The sequence below is a fragment of the Myotis nattereri genome, assembly GCF_964212035.1.
Source record: "Myotis nattereri genome assembly, chromosome: 1".
NCBI lineage: Eukaryota > Metazoa > Chordata > Mammalia > Chiroptera > Vespertilionidae > Myotis > Myotis nattereri.
Window position 1 is genome coordinate 220,549,332 of NC_138075.1, and position 19,536 is coordinate 220,568,867.

General features: G+C 43.1%; 1 protein-coding gene across 1 annotated transcript; it reads right to left on the reverse strand.

The window, feature by feature from the left end:
• Positions 1–16,843: 16,843 nt before the first annotated feature.
• On the reverse strand, positions 16,844–18,722 carry LOC308512597 (ral guanine nucleotide dissociation stimulator-like; the record flags this gene model as incomplete). Its single annotated transcript, XM_081082231.1, is given in 3 exon segments — positions 16,844–17,259; positions 17,262–18,203; positions 18,206–18,722. Coding segments are annotated over 3 exon segments (1,875 nt in total).
• Positions 18,723–19,536: the final 814 nt, after the last annotated feature.

Here is a 19,536-nt window from a genome sequence, read left to right on the forward strand (position 1 = left end):
GAGGCCCGAACGGAACAATATTCCTTGCTGCAATCAGAGAGAGAGAGTACAGTAATTATGTGCATGTGTTTGTGCTTTACAGAATCCTGATACTAATCAGTGTGTATTTCTATGGAAGTAAATACCAGATCAATGAAAAACCTTCCATGTGTGTATATTTAGCTTCATGGACCTCCTTAGTTAGATATATAGGTAAATATACACAGAGAAGCTAATTGAATATGAATGAGAATCTCAATTAAAGTAATATGTATCAAAAACTGCCGGACACAGGCTTGGAATTCAAGCACTCAGGCCTACAAGCTGTAGCATTTTTCTCACTAGGTTATTGAAATTGGGAGTTGGTCCAAAGAATAAACAGTCAAGGGCTGAATTACTGCAACACGATCTACTTGGAGATACTCAGAGGGCCACCCAGAAGCTCCTGTTGATATAGGAATCAGCCTCCTTAGGGGCCTGACCAGTCCCAAAGGGCTCACGTGGGCAGAGTGACCCACCCTAGCTACCTTCTCATTCCCCAAGATAATTTGAGGTTGGGGTCTAGCACCAGAGAATTCACTGCAGGTTAATGTACTGAAATAGATTTCTGGGAGTATGAAGAGAAAGGAGTAAATGAACACATATGTGTTATCTTCACAAATCCTTGTATTATATCCTCCTTCCTTGAGAAAAAGGAACAGTGTGGTGATCTGATGTCTGTCTCATTTTCTTGCTTTCACACACATATTCTCTTCTTTTTTCCCTCTTTCTCTCTCTATACAGTGATCAAATTCGTAAATGAGAATATAAGACAGAACACTCTCAGCGAGATTGCTTTCTCACCACCCATTCCTACATTAGAACCACATGAAATAACACTTGTGCACAGAAGATGAAGACCAGTTAGTAGATGAGCGGGATTGCAGGTGGCTGAGCTCATCGGCCGCCTAGTTGAGCTGATTTAGCGATACCATCACACCTTGAATGACGCTTCTTTGGGCTCGTTTCATGTGGCTGAGCGCCTTCCTTTTGTCAGTTGTTTTGGAAGTCTGTGCGTAAAACCTGTTTTATATTGTGGGTAGGCCTCAGGAAATTGTCCTTCACAACTCTTATTTGAAGCGTGGTTTTAAAAATTTAGCATAAAATGAGTGCCATATTTAAACATCATTGTGAATGGTCTGAAAATATACACACATTTTTATAAGTGCATTTTCCCCTATAATCTAATGTAACTGACATAGCAAAAATTGGTTGCTTTTCCTTGCTCTCTACCCCTCCCCCCCCTTCCCAAGCATTTATTCAATGTGAACTTCGTTGGTTTGTAAAATAAATTTTTATTTTGGAATAAAGTTAACCAACAGATTTTTAAGGATCCAACTATTTAAAAAATACTTTTAAAACATAATTGGGAACATACTATTTTAGTGATTTAAAATGTTTACTTGATAAAGCTAAAACATGTTATGGCATTGTAGCTATTCCTGTTTATAAATATGACCTATCTGATAGTACACCTTTGTAAGGATTTTGCTCTCTCTCAACTTGAACTCTTACTCTGAAGAAGAAGCAGGTTATTATGAAAAGAACCACGGTTTTGGAATTCCATGGAGTAGCAGTTCTAAATATACTTATTAAACTTACTTAGATGTAATTTTCTAATTGCAAAAAAATGGACATACCTTGAATTGTTTTGAAAGATTAGAAATAACATATGAAAAATGCCTAGCATATCTACCAGCTCATGGTGTTTAATGTGGGTTCTTGGTAAATGTAGTATTCTTTAATTATTGTTTTCCACCAAGTTTCCTACATACCTCTGAGATATATGCTTGCAAAGGATTTTTGAGTGCTCTTTTGCATGAGAATATTTGCTAAACATGTTCATTGTTATCTGTTCTTTGTTTTAAACAACTTTATTGAGATACCTTTTACATATGAAAATTGTATACATTTAAGATGGAGAAATGTATACATTATGTTTTGAGAGATGTATACCTTATGAAAAGATTACCACAATCAAGGTAAATGACATACCCATCGCCTCTACAGTTGGCATTGTGTGTGTTTGGGCACATAAGTATGCATGTGCATGTGGTAGAATATTTAATTTAAGACCTATCCTCTCAGCACATTTCAAGTATACAACATAGTGATAACTGTTAATGGTTAATTGTCCTCACTATGCTGTACATAAGAAACCCCAAACTTATTCATCTTGCAGCTGAAAGTTTGTACCCTTTGACCAACATCTCTCCAATTCCCCATCCACCCACCACTGCCAACCACCATTCTACTCTTTGTTTCTATGAGTTCGAATAAGTGAGATCATGCGGTATTTGTCATTCTGTGTTTGGTTTACTTTACTTACCAGGATGTCCTTCAGATTCATGTTGTTGCAAATGGTAGGCTTCCCTTCTGTCTTAAGGTTGAATAACATAGACCATGGTATGAATATCCCACATTTTCTCTATCCATTCATCCATCAGCAGATATTTAGGCTGTTTCCATACCTTGGCTATTGTGAATAATGCTGCAGTAAACACGGAGTGAATATATATTTTCCGGATTCAGATTTCGTTTCCCTTGGATATATACCCGGAAGTGCTGTTATCTGTTCTTGGTGTTCAGTTGCTTTCTCCACTCTGACTGAAGAAGATAGAAGCCACTTGTTTAGAAGGCGGGTGGCAGCAAATCCCTTTGCAGAATGGGCGATTATCCTCCTCCCACAGAACGGCTGGCCCATCCTGGGAACAGCAAAGGGACGTTAAAGGAAAGACCATTGGAAGACAGAGCCAACCATTATGTAGCAAACAGCTTTCACTTTTCAAGGTATTTTTTTTTAAAATTTTGTCTAAAGTCCTGTGCAAAAGAAAAACAAAGAAATAAAACAAATGGTTCAAAACATGTCAGAAATAATATTTAAACATTGATAAGGCTGATTGATTGTTATTTTCTTATTTTTTTACATGGCACATTTTGTGAACACATCTAATGAGCATACATCGACTCACATTCTCCATTCATTACCAGGATTTATTGGCCCTAGAAATTAGTATTGACTGGGGCAGAACAGCCCCTGCCTTCTCTCGCAGGTCAATAAATCTGGCGATAGAGGAACACCAAACCAGGAGGCAGTGCGTTTTTCTCTTAGTGGTTGTTCTTTGCCTTTGCCCTGGGAAGAATGTCAGTGCAGCTGCCTGCTTCCAGTGGGCCTATCATGTTATAAAAAATTTAGTAGCTGGCCACTTAGGGTCTGTTTCCAATTTACATTGTGCACTAATAGGGTCCAAATATAAAATTTTGTTCAGATGCATTAATATGTGTAGGCATAATGAAGCCAAAACATATTCATCATAGTTAAATTTCATAAATAATGCCAGAAGAAAGAAAAAGATGATAAATTTCATACATGTGACAAGAACCTAGATGTTTTACACACGTTTATTGCATTTCAAAAGATATAACTGAGATCCAGTCAAGTCTCTCCATCTTTCTGGATTGCAGTGCTTTGTTCTGTAAAATTAAGTGCTTGAGGTTTTTGAGATCTGCCAGCTCTAAGATCTAAGAAACTATGAATGCTTTTCAAGAGCTAAATTTTGTAGAGATGGGTTGTTCTCTCAATCTGAACCCTATGGAGAAACTATTCAAGATTTGGGAAGAAGAATTAACACAGAAATAGGGCACAACTATAATATATGTATTAAGGATCATTTGTTTTGTATAAAACTGAGTAAATAGCAGGCAATTTCTTGATTTAAAGAAAGAATGGAGCAGTGGTAAAAGAATAGTAGTTTAAGATTTGTTTTTAAAGCCTAGATCTGTGCTGAGGATGTGTGTTTGTGTGTGCATTTATGTGTGTATGTATATGTGAATGAGTGTGTATGTGTGTGAGTTAAAGTAAATTAGCACCTCTGTATATGAGTCATTTCTCAAATACTCAGCGCAGTTATGTGCTTTTCACATGAAGGGAGAAGGCAGCGTTGAGTCAGGGTATATTAGGAGTAGAGAGGTCTTCTATCTTTCCTTGTAGTAGTTCCTTCTAGACATTTACTGCTCTGCCTAGGGGCAGTGCCTCTCCTGGTCATGATGATTTCCATTTTGTACAAGTACCAAAGAATAGGGGCTCGTACAAAAGAGAATTGAGCCCTCTACCTGGCCATATTGTTTTTGCAAAATTACTTCTCTTGAGCTCTTTTCTGTAACTACAGTGCTCCCTGAGGTCCCTGGCAATGCCATGAGTCTGGAAATCCTAATAATAGTTAGACTGTTTACTGAGGCATTGTTGCCAGAAAGTCACAGGAAATTAGCAGTAGTCTGGGAAGTCTTGTGCTGGTCCTGGCTCTATGATAAACTTGTGAGACTAGAGATTTAACTAGTAAGAGCCTCATGTTTCTTGTCTCTGAATTGGGCTATGACGATTATTTTACAGGGGCATTTTGAGAAGGGAATGATATCTTCTAACCATAGATCCATGTAGAGAGCACAGGGCTTGTCTTCCTTCTTTTTGTCACTCCCCTGTTATTCCCTCCCTCCCCTTTTCCTCCTTCCTCTTTCCCTTCCCTTATTCAGCTTTTCCCAACTCCCAGCTGTCCACAGACTACCAGCTTCCTCTGCTGTAACCTCAGAAAGACCTTCTACTTTCTATAGGGGAGCATGTATCGCAGGGCAAAGTAACTTAATTGCCTGGCTTCTCCTAAGCAAGACAAGTTCCAGTAGGACAAGGTTTCTATTTCAATTGCTCAGTTGTGTATCACCATCACCCTGCACAGTGCCTGACACATAGCAGATATTCAGTTGCTATTTGTTATGTTAAGTTCTGTGATGGGCACTGGGGAAAAGTAGTGAATAAGACCCAGTGACCAGTCTCCACCAGCTTACATGTACTGCCTACCCATGGCCTCCCTGGGTGATTCTTTACTCATTCATTCATTCATTTTGCAATCATGTAATGAGCATCTAGGTGTGTCAAGTGCCACCTGGGGATACAGGGATGGAACAATACATGTGCTCTCTTTGCTCTCAGGGACTTACATTATATTGAATGGACACTGACTGTGACCAAAAAATGAATGAAAACAATGGCCCTAGACCAGTGGTCGACAAACTGCGGCCCCTTGAGTGTGGCTCTTCCACAAAAATACCACGTGTGGGCGCACACATACAGTGCGATTGAAACTTCGTGGCCACACTCAAGGGGCCAAAGAGCCGCATGTGGCTCACGAGCCACAGTTTGCCGACCACTGCCCTAGACAATTACTCTGAAGATGACATAACAGAATGACAGATCGGACAATGGGGGTGTGGAGGAGTTACTTTAGACTGTGGGCTCAGGACAACCTCTCTGAGGAGGTTCTACTTGAATTGAGAGCTGATGAAGGTGGCATAGCATATAAGGCTATAAGGCAAATACATTCCTGGCAGAGGGAATAGCTCATTGAAAAGTCTCACTTTTGGAGAAAGCTTGGATTGTATGAGGGAAAAATAATGAAGTCTGTGTGTCTCCCTGTGGTATTGGGGATAGCTATAGGGCGTGAGGTCGAACAGGTAGGCAGAGGACCTACAATTGAGAGCCCCCAAATGCCTCCTGCATCTGGTCATTGTCAGACTCTCTGGGCTCAATGAAACCACTGAAAATGGGCTCTAAAAGCAGACAGCTCCATACTTTAAATTCAAGGTGGACTGAGAAATAGTAATTTGCAGAAAACCTCTGCAAAAAAAACCCCCAAAACCAACCAACAAACAAAAAACAAAACAAACACAGGCAGTTCAGAAAGAAGGAAGAGAAACCCATATACCTATGGAGGAGATTCTGTTTCTGCAGAGGGGTTGGTTTTAATAAAATAAAGATTGTGCAGATTCCTGTTTTCCATACTCAGTTGGCTACTTCTTATATGAAATGAAGGCAGGCTGGGAAAAAGAGAATGTCAGGCCCTGACTTTCCCAAAAAATGTCACATGCTCTTTACTCCTGGGAAATGACAGGCTGACACTGATAAAAAGGGAGGAGGACCCCACATTCTTTCATTTTATAGAAAAAAATTGTTCCCTGTGGGAAGATTTTCTTAGTCCAAGAATCTAGAGAGTGAAGGAAACACAATTTTGCCTGCTGTTTTGTTTATAAACAAATCTCTCTCTCTCTCTCTTTAAAATGTTAAAATACAGGTTTTATATATATATATGTTTTATTCCAGAAGGAAAAAATGCTGATGCTGGTACCCTGCTCCTTCTCTCCATTCCCAGTGAACCTCCACATTTTTTACTGATGCGGTCATTAGGGCATGCCAGGGGGAAAGCTTAGTCTGCTCTGTGAAAATTGTCTCACTAAGGGGAAGCAAGACAGCTCCGTGATAAGATAATTTAAATGACAGCAGGGAAGACATTTAAAGTGGCTGAGGGTATAAATGACAGAGAGCACAGGCATGAGAGGTTTTGAAGATGTAGTAAAGGCATATGCTGAGGAAGCTATGGGAAAGGGCACCCCGGCCATGGCAGTATTTTACATTTTTCTCTCTATGACAACAAGAACTCATGGTTGGACATAGAGAAGACAGCTATTCAAAATTAATCCTGCCAATCTCACAGAGTGTAAAATGACTTCTTACAGGGAAAGGGAAAAGAGAAACATTTCCTGGGTCCCTATCCTGGGCTCTCCACTGTGCCTGGTGCTTTGCAGGTAATTTCTTAATCATTCTTCACTCAACCCAATGTTAAAAAAGAAGAAACGGAACCTCAGACAATGTAAGAAACTCATTTCAAACACCGTGGTGCTGGTAGGAAGCAGGACTTTCATTTGAGCCACGTTTCTTTGACTCCAATTTTCGGGTCATCGCTCTGTTCCCTTGGAATTCTTTCTTAAACTCAGTAATAATGTAGGGTGCTCACACCAGAGGTATGTAATAATAGCAAACTGACAATTAGCTATCCTATTAAAAAAGAACCTATGAGAACATACATGGACTGTGATTTTTTTTTTGAATGTAAAATTTCATTACATGAACTAGGTTTAAAATGAATGAAGTGGTACAAACACATACTTGGAGATTACAGAGGACAACATGTCAACTTACCATGAAGCAGGTTGTGAGTATAGAATATAAAGCTATAACAAACTATTTGTCAAAGGTAACTCACCCACAAAACAATTATATTTAAATAATGTGCATATTTAAGCAGATGTCCCACCACCACCACCACCACCACACGTGACTAGCTTAAATAGCCATTAAAAAAGAAAGGCTACCCCTTCGCCCACTTGCCCTCAGAGCCATATTTGGCACTTCCTTTGCTTTTGGCTGAATTAAAGGATGAAGAAGTGCTGGTCCCTCAGGCTGGATGCCCAAGTCTCTCATATTAGCTGGTTTCTGATTGGGCTTGAGGCCCTGGGGATCGATTGCAGAGAGGGGCTGGGAGAGGCCAAGGTATTTCTCCTCCTGTCTTGCCCGGTGCATCTTCCAGGGCTCCAGGTACATTTGTCCAGATCCTGCCAGGCCGATGCGTCTTGTTCTAGCTTCCTTCAGGTTACCCCTACCCCTGGATTCTGGAACCTCTGCCAACTCCCTCTCTCCTTACGGCCCAGTGTTCCTGCTGACATTGCTGGTGGTTCAGTGGCCACACAGACCCCTGTGTTAACTTCTCCGTTCTCTATAAGGCACAACAAATACCCCACCCCTTTCATGTGCTTAGGTGGCTCCTCTGTCCTTAATTGGACTCTGACTACTACCACCGGTGACAGAGCAGCCCTTTGCAAGAGTGAGAGAAGGCTGCCTTGCTTAATGCCCACTTCCTCCTCTGCCCAGTCTCTCTCCCATGCCCACTGGTCTCATATGCTCTTCCTCCGGTCTTCTCTAACCTTTCTCCCAGAAAAATATATAAAAATTGGCCAAACAGAGGTTAATAAACATGTCTAAATATTTTCCTTAGACTGCTGCCTTTAAAATGAATCCACAGTTAACAGAGAGCAGCGCTTACATTGAAAGTAATAAAGCGCAAAATTAAAAAAAATACTCGCATCAGTCATGGAAAACACTCTTTGAGTCAATTGTATTTTATCTTGACCCAAAGAATGGCAATCATTAGGAAGCAGCTTACTTAGATAGGAGTTCGCCTTTGACCCGTTTTTAAACTAATCAAGGAAATGGTGAACAATTAAAATGAAGAAAACATGGGGTAGCTATGCAAATTATACAGCTGTGAACATTTATGAGAGCATGTGTTATGTGTGAGACACTATGCTAATTGAGTTATGTGCATTATTTTATTTAATTGTCACAGTAATCTAGTGAGGTAGGTTTGATTCCTAATTGGAAATGAAGAAACTGAGGTTCAAAGAGGTTAAATAATATGTCAAGGCCAGAGTTAGTAAACTCTGGAGCCAGGATTTAGGCCCGGGTCTTCTTTTCCTGTTCATGTTATTTCAGTTTTCCAAGTATATGATGAGCTGTGAAGATTATAAACCTCTGGGTTATGCGCTGGATTCCACACAAAGAGGAGGTGTTTGGCTTTGCTCCAGGATGTTTAAAGTTTTATGAACCAATATTTAAACATTGAGAAAGTGGTGAGATCTAGCAATAGTGAACATACATCCTGCAAGACACTGGCCATTGACTTTTGGAGAGACACTGTCTCTCACGTTGACAGTAGTTCTCGTTTTTCTTTGATGTCTTTCTAGAATTTTTCTTCATCTATCAGCTTCACTAGCTTATGTTGTCTGCTTGGTCTTTAATACATGTGAGCACCTGCTGAAATATTTATGCCTGGCATTAGTCCCTGAAGACTGGGGTTCTAGTTCCATATCTGTGAGTAGAGAATAATTAGAAGTAGCAAGGATCATGGATGGACTAGCATGGTTCACATTCCACCTGCTTGGTGTCCTGGTTGTATGACTTTAGGCAAATGACTTAACCTTTCTCAATTTTTCCATTTATTGAATGGGTACAAAATTAATACCTACCTCATAAGATTGATATGAGGATAAAGAAATTGTTGTTTCTAAAGAGCATATAACAGTGCTTGGCTCCTGATACATGCATATGTATACACACACACACACACACACACCACCACACTTTTTAATAATAAATTACCTGTAAATCAGTTTTTCCTAATGGAAAATCACTCAAGAAGGAGTCAGGAAAACAAAATGTTTGTCATTTTGTGGTCTCTGTCACAATATTGACATCAGCAGTATTTTTAGGGAGATGGGGGCAAAACGTGATAACATACAGAATTCTTCGACCATGAGGTGAGTATAAAAAATACACAATGTAGCCCTGACTGGTTTGGCTCAGTGGATAGAACATCGGCCTGTGGACTCAAGGGTCCCAGGTTTGATTCCAGTCAAGGGCATGTATCTTGGATGCGGGCACATCCCTAGTAGGGGGTGTGCAGGAGGCAGCTGATTGATATTTCTCTCTCATCGATGTTTCTAACTTTCTATCCTTCTCCCTTCCTCTCTGTAAAAAATCAATAAAATATATTTAAAAAAATGCACAATGTATTTCAGTTTTAGATATCAGACCAATTGGTTCATATTATTGAGAATCTGGTGTCTTTTATATCTATAGTTTCTGGGTGGGGTGATTAAGAGGTATAGATTGTGCTTCTTACTGTATAATAACTTAAAATTAATCAGAATTATAATAATTCTGTATAATTCTAGTATACACCACCCCTTATTCCACATTAAAGTAAAAATATCTTGATAAAAATAGAAGTCAAATCTTATTTCATTCTAAGTCCTTTTGTTTATCTCATTTTATTCAGAATAGTGTTTCACAATTTGCTTTTTACTTAGGAGAAATTAAATAAAAAGCGTCATAGGCATGCTTAATGCTATTTTATACTTTAAGTAAATATGGTGACAGAAAATTACAACCTAAGGATTGTCACTTTTAAGAGATTCATATTTTTAAACTACTGTAACCTAGGTAAAAACTGTGTTCCCTGATAGTCCAGTCTCTTCATGGAGTAAAGTTTAAACAATCCCAAGCTAACCCTTACTAACAATTAAAAAGGAATTCTCATCTTCATTTAGTCTCGCAAAAGACACTGAAGAAGATACAATTCATAGCCTGCAGCGAACTTGCCAAAGCCTCCCCTTCCACTCTGCCATTCACTTTAAACCCAAGTTACTTTTAAGCTTCCATCAGAAGGAATCACTGAAGAGCCCCCTAGTCCCAGCTTGTGTGGCCTTTCTTTTTCATTCAAGTTTACACCAAACAGGGGATTCTCTGTAATTTAGATCAAGTTGATTTCTCTGGCTCTGTCCTGTCCTCTTTTCTCCTGTCATTCCTCCCCTACCCCCAATCTTTTCCCTATCGACCACATCTTTGTGTCTGTCCTTTAAAAACTATGTTCAATGATCTTAGCATATTGATAAGGCAGCATAACAATAGTTCTTCTGTCTCAAACAGTGAGAAGGATTCAATATAATCTAGGTTACTTTTGATTATTAAACCTGCTGCTTTATTTTCACAGCCACAAGTGATGAAAACTCTACTTTCCCAGTGTCTGTTGTTAGGAAGGGGCCATGATCTTCATGGTAGTTATGACCACAAATATCAACATCCTTCTTTTCATCATTATACTCATTATTCTTCATGTGTTTTATTGGTAAGTCTTTTACAAGCATGGACTCATGACCATGGATAATGAGTTCCACACTAATCCAGAAAGCAATTCCTCCTTTTTCACATGGCTTCTACCTCATGGCCTCAGATGAGTTCACCTGCATCAACATCATGTCCACACTGCATTCAACAGCAGAGAGGGGCAGGAAAAATAGAGGTCACATCCCATTTTTAAGATATAACCTGAAGATTGGGCATTTCTTTTTCTCACACCTAATTTGTTCAACTTCAGAGATTTATGATAAAAGGAGAGAATGGATGTGGCAGGACACCTGGCAGTCACTCTTATTTTTAAAATATCTCCCAGCATATGGCACAGGGCTTGATATAATGTTTTGGCTCAATAAAAGCTCATCAACTGAAAGAATAAATCCTGCGATGTAAAAAAATCATGAGGAACTGTCGACTTCCTAATGGTTTCATGAACATACAGATTTTTTAACTGAGCTCTGAAGATTGAGTTTTGGGTGGGTTGAGAGGAGGACGAGGCAAGTCATGCTGGAGTTTCTTACCAGGAAAGGCAGGGTAGGTATGTGATGGTCTGTGAGGAGAAGAATTTAATTATAATCTGTCAATTGTATGGAATAATGTAAGATACTAACAAGATGCTCTTCCCGACCAAAGTCTACTTAGTCTCCTCTGAACCCTTTTCTCAACTAGACCGCAACCTGTGTCTTCTGTCTGTCTTTGCATTGCCTACATTTTGTAAGAATCCTACTAAATCTGTTCATCCAGAATCTCCACTCTGGATATCTGATTACTCCCAGTTCCTGATCACATGTCTCATGCTCTATCATCCCCCAGGTGATATTGATCTTCCCGGACTGCCTTCAGCAAGAATGCTGATAGAACTGTTGAATCAGGGACCCTGCCCCTGATGTTTCCTCTTAGTCATTCTCCATCTGCCCCACCCCACCCCAACCTGCCCGTTGGTTAAAAATCTCCACTCATCCTTGTTTTCAGATTTATTCCCAGTTCCCTCCTGAGGTCTCTTTTGTGACATTGAAAGCTTGTTTCCACTGCACATAGTGATCAGACAAGCATACACTTCACAAAGTACTTCCCCGGATATATTTCCAGTACCCATATGGCCCATGCATAATTATTACAGTATTATTGACTATATTCCCGCTGCTGTACTTTACATCCCCATGACTATTCTGTAACTACCAATCTGCACTTCTTAGTCCCTTCATATTTTTCACCCCCTTCCACTCTGGCAACCATCGGTCTGTTCTCTGTATCTATGAGTCTGTTCAATTTTGTTTATTCATTTATTTTGTTCTTTGAACTCCACACATAAGTGAAATCATGTGGTACTTTTTTTTCTTTGACTGACTTGCTTCACTTGGCATAATACCATAATACTGGGTTCATCCATGTCATACAAATAGTAAGATTTCATTTTTTTATGGCCAGGTAATATTCCATTTATACATGTACCAGTCTTCTTTATACATGTGTCTATTGATGGGCACTTGCTTTAATGACTGTCCAGCTCTGGGTTTCTTTGACAGTACTAGGGACTGTTAAGCCTGGGAGGATCTCTAAATCTAGACAATAGAATTTGATTTAATAATGAGCTATTGTGTGTTCTTGATTAAGGGAATACCAGAGCACAAAGCACTCCCACACTGGGTCCAGCAGCAGTGTATAAGATGGATTAGAATTCAGGAACACTAGACTTTGTTAGGAGAGTGAAGAGATGTTTTCTTGGTACTCAAATATAAACAGACAAACACTTGAATGAAGTAGGAACAGAGGGACTAGCAAAACATTTTAAAAGGAAGAGCTGACTGAATTTCTTTTTTCTTTTTGCATTAGATAATGAATCTGAAGAAGAGTGAGTGGTTGAAGGTGTTATCAAATTGTCTAGTCTTGGAGGATTGGATAATGACAATGTTGATTTTAGAAACGGGGAAGCTGGAACAAAAATACAGATCCATCTGGGAGAAGATAATGGCCTCCTGCAATGTGAGTACAAATGTCAGGTGGGAGGCACTGATCAGAGATCTTGAAATGTGGTTTACAGAAATGGGGCTTGAGCTCTGCAAAGGGGTCTAGTGAGAACAGTTCTTACCTAGCAGCATGATCCTCGCCATCTTTGTACAAGATGCAAGGTTGATATTGAGCTGGAAACCTGCTGGTGATGTAGAGTACCTAGACACCATGCCATCTGATCTTAATAGAGGTGCAGCTCTATGTGAGGCCCTCCTACTGTAGACAAATAACTGCGGCTGCTGGATTCACTTAGTTCTCCTTTGTTTTCAACCGAGTTCTGGAACTCGGGATAGAACTATGCGACTATTCATGACCTCTATGTGAGTTCTTTGTAGTAAATCTAAGGAAACTTCTTATCAGCCACCCTGGACTGCCAGGTTTGTTTTAATAATAAAATGCTGATCAGGATTTTGTGATCCATTTCAGGGAGACTGCCTGAATGCATCTAGTAGGAGTTATATCTTCTAACCTTTTTAGACCCAAAGTTGTAACACTGGAGTCATCACTCACTTATGAGACATCCAGAGAATCTGCTTCCTCTGCTCAGACACACCCAAAGTTCCATTTACGTTGTTCTCATGATGAAACAGCTCTCATTGAAATACTTGGTCCCATTTCCTGTTCTGATTTCACCTTTTGCCTCTAGCCATTCTCCTGTCAGCCTCAAGGCCTCCTGGGAAAGCCATCATCTTCCTGAGAAATGTTCTTTCCCCAGATCTACCAATGGCTCCCTCCTGCAGACTGTCAAGTCTCTGTGACTTTTCCCCCTGACAACCATATCAAACATGGCCATCCTGCTGCCCCCATCTCCTTGTTCCCATCAGCCATCTATATTGGTCCTTATAGGACTTATCACAAGCTGATGTGCTATGTGTTTATTTATTTGCACACTGTCTCACTCCATCCACCTAAGAAAATGTAATTATTATGAGGGTACTGTTTTAGACTGTTGATATATAAACTAGACTCCAATGCAGAGTGTTTGGCACATAGTCAATCCTATATAATAAAAGGCTAAAATGCAAATTGACCAAATGGTGGAATGACCAGTCGCTATGATGTGCACTGAACACCTGGAGCATATGCTTAATGCAGGAGCTGCCCCCTGGTGGTCAGTGCGCACCCACAGGGTGAGTGCTGCTCAGCCAGAAGCTGGGCTTACAGCTGGCCAGTGCAGTGGCAGTGACAAGAGCCTCTCCCACTTCTGTGGGCAGTGCTAAGGATGTCTGACTGATTGCTTAGGCCTGTGGGGGAGCAGGCCTAAGCCGTCAGTCAGACATCCTTGAGGGCTCCTGGACTGTGAGAGAGTGCAGGCCGAGCTGAGGGACCCCCCCCCCCCACCTCCGCATGCATGAATTTCTTGCACTGGGCTTCTAGTATCAATATATACTTGATAAATAAATGCATCTGAATGAACAAAAGTTGGGGTAAATTTTAATTATTTGGCTAGATGGTAAATAGTCTACTTCTCTTGTTATACAAATAACCACTTCAAGCTCCAGTTCACACATGAGCCCTGTTCTTAAACCTTCTGGCACATCCCAACCAGCACTGGTAGCTTTCTCCTCTGCTCCACTATCTATCTCTCACGTGCCTTTCTGCATGTGATTTATAGCTGTGTGAACTCGGGCTTGTTACTTACAGTGAGCCTGAGTGTCGTCATCTGAAAAAATGGGTAATACCATTTCTCTCATGGTGTGTGATAAATGAAGATAAATGAGATAACCCAGGCATGATGCTTGGCATGTGCTCTGGGCAGATAGTCAATAAATGTGAGATGTAATTTTCAACTAAGCTACAGGCTTTTGAAAGGCAGGCATCATAAGAGTGGCCTTGGGGGAAGGGCAGACCGTCTCTCTCACATAGTAACGATAGCTGAGGTTGGTGTATAGGATTAATTTCTGATTGTACTCATGGAAGTGGATCTTGGAATATGTTTTTAGTACTGATGATTGCAGAGCCTCCCCTAACTCCAGCAATGTGGGAATATCCCACATACACAAGGACCAGAGATTTTATTTCAGTCTTGAAAATATTCTGGGCCTAGGCTCTGGTTATTGATGATTTAGATTGCTCTCATCCAGCTGAGAGAAGGATGGTATGTTAGTTTTGGGGCTTAAAATGATATTCAAATGTAACCTTATATGATTCCCAATGTTAGTCCTGCTAGAATTGAAACTCAATCTTAACTATAATCATCACCAAGTATTACAAATATTACTTTTGAAGCCTTCCCATGAATATGAGGCTGCTTAGGGGGCAATGATACACCACATGTCTCCTGAGTTAGAGAAATGAGTTAGAGAAGTGGGGTGGGTGTCCCCTGACTCAGATGACAGAAGACATAAAACTATAGCAGGAACTGAGGACCGCTTGAGGAAATGAAGACATGCCACAGTCTGGCCGGTGTGGATCAGTGGTTGAGCGTCAATCCACGAACCAAGAGGTCACCAGTTTGATTTTCATGCCAGGGTTTCGGGCTCAATCCCCAGTAGGAGGCATGCAGGAGGCATCTAATTGATGATGTTTCTCTCTCGTCAATGTTTCAATCTCTCTATCCCTCTCTCTTCCTCTCTCAGTAAAAATCAATAAAAACATATTTAATAGACATGTCACGCAAATCCAGAAGAGCTTTCTGCTTTTCACTTGATATAACAACACTCAGGTCTTGGGGGCAGAGGATTTTATTGGCTCAAGCCTCTGTAGCCTTGTCTCCCCAGGATATCTCATCTTCACATAATCCTTATATTCAGCATCGAATATAAAGAAAGACATAACTGATTCTTTTTTAAAAAAATATATTTTTATTGATTTCAGAGATGAAGGGAGGAGAGAGATGAGAGAGAGAGAGAGAGAGAGAGAGAGAGAGAGAGAGAGAGGAAGAGAGAGAGAGAGAAAACATCAATGAGACTTCCTGGTTCATAGGTTGATGCTCAACCACTAAGCCATGCAGGCTGGGCAGCATAACTGATTCCTCAGTGCGAATAACTGAATCCAGTCATTCCAAACCCACAGTGTGATCTAAATTAATCTTAGTAAAAAAGGAAGTACTAGCAAAGCTCCCCAATGACCCTAATTCAGCGGTTCTCAACCTGTGGGTCGCGACCCCTTTGGTGGTTGAACGACCCTTTCACAGGGGTCGCCTAAGACCATCCTGCATATCAGATATTTACATTACGATTCCTAACAGTAGCAACATTACAGCTATGAAGTAGCAACGAACATAATTTTATGGTTGGGTCACAACATGAGGAACTGTATTTAAAGGGCCAGAAGGTTGAGAACCACTGCCCTAATTCCTCACCATTGGTCCAAAGATAGCATGTTTTCTGAGTCCAAATTTGTGGATTGGATGAGTGTACTTTTTTTTTTTTTTTTTTTTTAGTACTCACTAAACAATAACTCCCTATTCCCACCTCCCAGCCCCTGGAAACTGCCTTTCTACGTCCCATCTCTACAATTCGAGTGCTTCATTTAAGTGGAATCACACAATGTTTATCGTCCTCAGACTATTTTATTTCACTTAGCATAGTGTCCTCAAGGGTCATGCAGGTTGGAACATGGGCCAGAATGCCCTGAGTGAGCCTGCGAGCTGAGTGAGGTTTTAATATAATATCCAAGTCTAGAATTTACTATTTACAACAGATAAATATTGCCCCTCCCCAACTGGTAAACATGATTTTTGCCTTTTATACAAATATCCACCCTCCTCCCTTCCCCCCAATCCTCCTTTCCCCTGGCCCCGCCCGTGTGGTCCCGAGAAGCTGCAGAGCCAGGGGACTCGTGGGGCTGGTCCTCACTCACAGGTGAGGAGGGTCCCTCCTCTCCGAGGCGGGCCGGGCGGGTGCCGTGGGCTGCCTGTGGGCACAGGTGGCAGTGACCCACACCTGGGAAGGTGTGAGGGAGGTGTAGCGAGGGCGTGCCCAGTGGTGGGCAGGGCTCTGTGCCCGTGGCAGCGCTCCTGGGCCAAGTCGGCTACTCCTCTGGCTCCAGAGAACAGAAGGCACCTAAGGCGGGGAGCGGTCCCGGGAGGCCAGGTCAGCCTGCTGATGGGCAGGCGTCAATCCCAGCAGCAGGAGATCCAGGGAGAAACTGGAGTCGGGGCGGGCGGCCCGGTGGCAGGCTGGGCAGAAGGTGCCCGCCTGGCCTGGGCCACTGTCGTCGGTAAGTGCTTGGTTGCCCAGCCTGCCGGAGCCTGGCTGGGCAGCCCTGTGGCTGGGCAGTGCCAGGGACCAGCTAGAAGATGCCCTTGGCAATCCTGAGTCCCTTCTGCTTCATGCGGGGGAGAGTGGAGCTGGCGCCATGCTGGACCTTGGCCACCTTGGTGAAGGCCCGTTTCTTCAGGACAAAGTCATCATTGGCGGCAGAGTTCATGGCGTAGAACACATTGGCGTTGTCCGGGATCTTCAGCTTTCTCTCGTCTGAAATGACCTGCACCAGCTCATACTGCTCCAGCTGCTCCTCATCCAGGTGGTGCTTGTCCATGGCCTTGTGGATGACAGCCGGAGCCTTGTCCTGGCTGGTCACCAGGATGCTCTTGTGCATGTTGCCGTTGTCCACATCCAGACTGACCCGGATGATGCAGCCGTCGCCCACCTGCTGGTTGTAGAGCGGCAGCGAGGCGCTGTAGCTGCTGACCCCAGAGACGGAGGCTTGTGGGTGCGGGCGCTGGTCACGGGCGTGGTGGAGGCCAAGGAGGAGGAGGAGGCGCTGCTGGATGCCGAGCTGATGCCGGAGGTCTCCGGGGACGACTGGGAGGCCGACTCCCAGAACTTCTTTTCCTGGCCGTCGGGGGACTCTGCGACAAAGCTCGTGGCGATCTCCACGTCGGAGCTGGAGGAGACGGCCGAGTGGACGCTGAGCGCATCGGTGATGTCCCCGCCGCTGAGGTAGGGGCTACACCTGAGCTGGTCGCAGGACTTGGAGTGCGAGCTGCCGCTGGTGCTCAGCTCAGTGCTGGGGGCCTGGAGGTCACTCCAGCGCTTGACGATGTCCGTGCTCTTCTTGGCCTTCAGAGTGTTGCTGGCCGACTCGGAGGGGGGCTCCAGCTCACACGATAGGTGGTAGCTCTTGGCCTCCCTGAGCCGCGCCATGGCCCGGAACCAGGCCCTGAACTGCTCCTCGGGCTTGTTGCAAGCGGACTGCAGCAGCTTGATCTGGGCGATCACTTCGAATTCCTTCCTCCTCTTCTCGAAGTTGATCCGCCTCCCATACAGGTAGTCCTTCATCGCGGTGTGCAGCATCCCCAGATCCGTGAGAAACGTGCCCAGGTAGGGGATGGTGCCCTGGATGACACCCGTCTCCTTCGGCCGCTTCTGGGCTCTCTTGGGGTTCATCTTCAGGGTGGCAAACTTGGAGGTCCCCTCCTTGACGAGCAGCTCTCTGCTCAGCGAGTAGTTGTTCTCATCCGAGAAGGTCTCCGACAGCTTCTGGAAGACCCGCACGCTGTCCCTGGACACTTCCTCCCATGTCTTCTTCAGCCGGTGGATGGAGTTGCTCTGCAGAGCGGAGAGGATGGCGTAGAGGGAGGAGAAGTTCTTGAGGACCCGGCACTCCCTGGCCACCTCGATCCAGTGCTCCACCACCCTGGCCCGGGCCGGGCCGTCACGCTCCGGTCCCCGAGGCTGGTGGTGGTGACGCAGTTGGCCACACTGTTGAACTGGCTGACGGTGGCCCGGACGGTGGGAGCCAGGTGCTCCTTGCCCTTCTTGTCCCGCTGGGACCAGATGGAGCCCAGGCAGTGGTAGGGCACCACCTTCTTGAACAGCTCCGCGTCCATCAGGGTGAACTGCTCCGCCACCAGGTCGGGAGGAAACGCCAGCAGGTGAGGCCTCTCCTCGCTGAGTCCGTTCTCTGCAGCCACAGGCGAAGGCCAGGAAGGCTCTGGTGCTGGAGCCGGCTCTAGCTCCCGAGTTTGCAACAGAGCCGGTTCCAGCTCTGCAGTTGCTGTTGGAGTGGGTCCCGCGGCTGCTTCTCGCTCTGGAGATGGTTCAAGAGCGGGCTCAGGCTCTCCAGCCAGCACTACCTCTTGCTCTGATGCCAGCTCTGAACTGGGCACTAGAGCTGGCGCTAGTGAACTGAGTGGGCCTGCGAGCATGTACTTTCTTTTGTCCATGCTGGCTGATGGGAGGAACCCCAACTTATTATGGTATACGGGAGAGCGGAAAGGTTCCCTGGGTCTTTAAGTCACACTCAAGGAAAGGGAATATGTTCCTTCACACTGACAAGGGCATAGCCTTTCCCCAGTGCAGCCACACCCTCCCTTTCAGATCCCAAAGTAGTTGTCATGGGTTCTTTTCTCCCAAACTTGTTACCACAAAAGCAGTAAATACTTTAATCTTTTTGGTACATTGAACTATGTCACTGACAAGTAGCACAAAGTTTTGAAGGTGAATATGAGGTTAACTTTACTCTTTTTGTATCAAAACACTCTCACTTCATCATCTCTCGAGGTTAGGTAGTAATAAGCAAAATAAATAAATAAATAAATAAATAAATAAATAAATATCTGGTACAAGATGCAAGCTAATTCAATAAACATGGTTCCTGGTGTCGTGCAATTGTGTCTAAATAGAAAATATTGATAAAGAAAAGTATACTGGGAGACCTAATGCTTTCCCTTTATTCATTTAGGCAAGACATTACTGAACATTTAATTTGAGGCAGGTACAATGCAGATGCCTGCAGTAACTGACTATTTGGAAAAACAGATGTTCTCACAGCGAGGCCAGAACAAAACAGAAGGTAACAAGCGCCATATTGGGTTAATAAGCACTGTAAAAGGGGAAAGCAGAGAAAGGAAACCTAGATTTTCATGGCATCCAGTCCCTATTTTTTGGTTTCATTCATCACAATGGTAATTACTTATCCAATGTCTGTTTCTCTTCTGAAATACGAATTCCAGGAGGGCAGGAGTATGTGCATTTTTT